Source organism: Anarrhichthys ocellatus, unplaced genomic scaffold (genome assembly GCF_004355925.1).
Source record: "Anarrhichthys ocellatus isolate YVR2014 unplaced genomic scaffold, GSC_Weel_1.0 scaffold1, whole genome shotgun sequence".
In the NCBI taxonomy this organism is placed as follows: domain Eukaryota; kingdom Metazoa; phylum Chordata; class Actinopteri; order Perciformes; family Anarhichadidae; genus Anarrhichthys; species Anarrhichthys ocellatus.
The window spans coordinates 18,508,628-18,511,998 of record NW_022280031.1 but is presented as its reverse complement, the minus strand read 5'-3'; the positions used below and the strand labels follow the sequence as shown (position 1 = coordinate 18,511,998).

At 44.7% G+C, this 3,371-nt stretch overlaps 1 protein-coding gene across 1 annotated transcript in view; it reads left to right on the top strand.

The window, feature by feature from the left end:
* The window catches only part of LOC116387331 (haloacid dehalogenase-like hydrolase domain-containing 5), a 4,769-nt gene extending 1,615 nt beyond the window's left edge, over nucleotides 1-3,154 (top strand). Inside the window, exons 3-9 of the mRNA XM_031854310.1 lie at nucleotides 53-165; nucleotides 494-587; nucleotides 675-708; nucleotides 948-1,122; nucleotides 1,240-1,416; nucleotides 2,467-2,644; nucleotides 2,866-3,154. Coding sequence (XP_031710170.1) covers nucleotides 53-165; nucleotides 494-587; nucleotides 675-708; nucleotides 948-1,122; nucleotides 1,240-1,416; nucleotides 2,467-2,644; nucleotides 2,866-3,063 — 969 coding nt within the window. The 3' untranslated portion in view covers nucleotides 3,064-3,154. The remainder of the gene's footprint in view (nucleotides 1-52; nucleotides 166-493; nucleotides 588-674; nucleotides 709-947; nucleotides 1,123-1,239; nucleotides 1,417-2,466; nucleotides 2,645-2,865) is intronic.
* The last annotated feature ends 217 nt before the right edge of the window (nucleotides 3,155-3,371 follow it).

Genomic DNA, 3,371 nt, shown 5'->3' with positions numbered 1-3,371 from the left:
CTCTCTCTCTCTCTCTCTCTCTCTCTCTCTCTCTCTCTCTCTCTCTCCGTAGATCGCCCCGGAGCAGGTGGTTCTTTCCCACAGTCCTTTGCAAATGCTGAAGAGTTTTCATGATAAATGCGTCCTGGTGTCCGGACAGGGACCAGTGATGGACATCGCCAACATGTATCCTTCACATTTGACCTCTGTTGGGCTTCTTCTCCTTGGCAACAGCAGCTGAGGCTCATGGGTATTGTAGTTTTTAGAGTGTCAATAATTGAAATCTTCCTGGAGACTTTCTGTGTTCAGTCACATTCAGAGGTCCATAAAAGAAACATGTGAAATAAGAATAAGGAGACTTTATTACACATTTAACCAAGATATTGATACATACCAAACTTACTGCAACTGAGCAAGTGATTTGTCTTTGTGATTAAAGTTTTACACTCTGAACCACAGTGAGTATATAAAGTCTGATTGATTCTCGTGTTTGAAGTCTTAACCGTATTGTCAGTTTGGGTTTTCAGAAGGTTGTGAGCGTCGAGCAGCTCAGAGAACATCACCCCCTGCTGGACATGGTGGACCACAACAGGAGACCCAAACTACCTGTGAGTACTGTACCTGTGACAGGTGACAGGTGACTTTTGGTCTCTGACAGCAGCTCAGTAATCCAAACAGTGTTTTCTCTGTTTCAGTCGTCTCCTCTGCAGACTCTTCCGAAAATAGAAGGTAACTACACAGCAAATACACAACACACTGTTTATGGTTTTATTTTAACATTATTACGTTTGTGTTTCCTTTATATTTATTTATCTAATTCATATTATTATGTTCCAGCTCCTCATTCATGATAATTAAATAAAAATCAGCTAAATTTGAACTCAGTAAAAATAAGAATAAAGACACTTAGCCCTATCTATCAATTAATTTTGTTTACTATTCTTTACGGACTTCCTGTGTTGCCATAGCGATTATTCTGTTCGGAGAGCCAATCCGATGGGAGACCAACCTGCAGCTGATGATTGACGTGCTCCTGACCAATGGGAGTCCAGGTTGCGTGTACGATCCTCAGGTGCCGACCCAGCTGCCGGTTCTTGCCTGTAACATTGACCTGATGTGGATGGCTGAGGCCCCGTCACCACGGTAAACAACACACTACAGGAAGTTAGTTTAACCTGTTGGCGTCCATATCTCCAGGCCAGGGCTGAAGTCCTTAAGGAGGTAATGTCGATCAGTTTTGACCCTGCTTTGTTGCCGTAGGTTCGGTCACGGGATGTTCCTGCTTTGTCTGGAGTCTGTCTACAGGAAAATGACGGGTCGAGAGCTTCAGTACCAGGGCCTGCTTGGAAAACCCAGTCTGCTGACATACCAGTACGCCGAGCACTTGCTGAGACTGCAGAACCACAACCAAAAGCTCACCACCATCTACGCCATCGGGTAACAAACCGTCCATAACACCATCATCTACACACCAACTAAGCCATTGGGTATCCATGCCACCATCTATATTGTTGGGTTACTAAACAGTCCATAACTCCATAACACCATCAATGCCATCGACTAAGTACACTGTCCACAACACCATCTATGACTTTGGGTAGCCAAACCATCCATAACACCATCTATGCCGTTGGGTACCTAGACTGTCCATAACACCATCTATGCCATCGGCTAGATAACACCATCTACGCTGTTGGGTAACTAAACCGTCCATAACACCATCTATAATGTTGGGTAACCAAACCGTCTACAACACCATCCATGCCAATGGGTACCAAAACCATCCATAACACCATCTATGCCATTAGGTAACTAAATCGTCCAAAACACCATTTATGCCGTTGGGTACCTAAACTGTCCATAACACCATCTACGCTGTTGGGTAACCAAACCATCCATAACACCATCTAAGCCGTTGCGTACATAGACTGTCCATAACATCATCTATGTCGTTGGGTACATAGACTGTCCATAACACCATCTATGTTGTAAATTGTTTGATTGCATGTGTACTTTTATTGTGAAGAGCATGAAACAGGAAGTGCTTTTACTCTGAGGAGCGAGAAGTAGCATGGTACGTGTCTTATTGATGCTAACAATGATGATGATAAGTGAAAACCTATATGTCGGGTGCAAGAGCGCGCTCTCTTTACTGTAACAGTTGTTATACTGCAGCAAAAGGAAGTAAAGTGTTCCGTTCAACACCAGACGTGTCTTGGTCGTCAATTAGAAGCTCCACTTCACAACAATCTATGCCTTTGGGTAACTAAACCGTCCATAACACCATCTGCGCTGTTAGTTACCTAGACTGTCCATAACACCATCTGTGCTGTTGGTAATTAAACCGTCCATAACACCATCTACGCTGTTGGAAATTAAACCGTCCATAACACCATCTACGCTGTTGTTAACTAAACCATCCATCGCACCATCTATGTCATCCAGTAACCCAACCATCCAAAACCAAAACTTCTTCTTCTTGCCTAGCGACAACCTGATGACCGATATCTACGGTGCTAATCTGTACAATCGCTACCTGGGTGAGCAGCATGCTGCTATGACGACCACGACCAAGCTTGTTGCCCAGGGAACAGGGAGTCAAGTGACGATTGCGGTGCCGGAGGAGGAGCTGGTGTCTGCTGCTGCTCAGTGTCGCTCCATACTGGTAGGTCAAGGAATGTTTTCAACTCCTCTTATTTATTTAGTTACGAGTAACAGTATCTTAAAAATCCCCAAGTTAATATTTGAGATCTGGGTACACAGTGACATCACAGTGAAATCATCATCAGTAAATCAAATAGTTTGCGGAGTTCACACTGACCCGCTGATAATAACATGTTGTCATAACATCTGTCACCAACACAGAGCTGCTCTACCTGTCCACAGGTGTGCACAGGTGTCTATAACCCTCGCTCCCCGCTTCCTTGTGACCGCAGCAACGGGGTCACGGAAACTGTGTTCCACGCTCACAGAGACCTGGCGCTGGAGCTCGAGCTGGTGGAGCCAAATCACGTGGTGGAGGACGTGGAGGCCGCAGTCGACCTGCTGCTGCAGCAAGAGAGTTCTGTTACGTCTGACACCTGACCTCTGACCTCTATATGGGCCCCTACCTGCAACCTCCCGTTCTGCTGAGTGAAGGCACTGCCGAAGTGTCTTAAAACTTGCATTCTCTCTACTGACCAGCAGGGGGCAACTCCTCTCGATGGAATAAGAAGTCTGATTGTATAGAGCTCTATGTGAAAATGACTCTACTTCTCTCTTGATTTATTACCTCAGTAAACATTGTAAACATGAGTTTATGGTCTCAATCTCTAGTTTCAAGTCTTGTTCAATACAGCATGATGTTCATTTAGTACATTATGGTCCATTTAGAGTCAAACAGACCAAAAAGC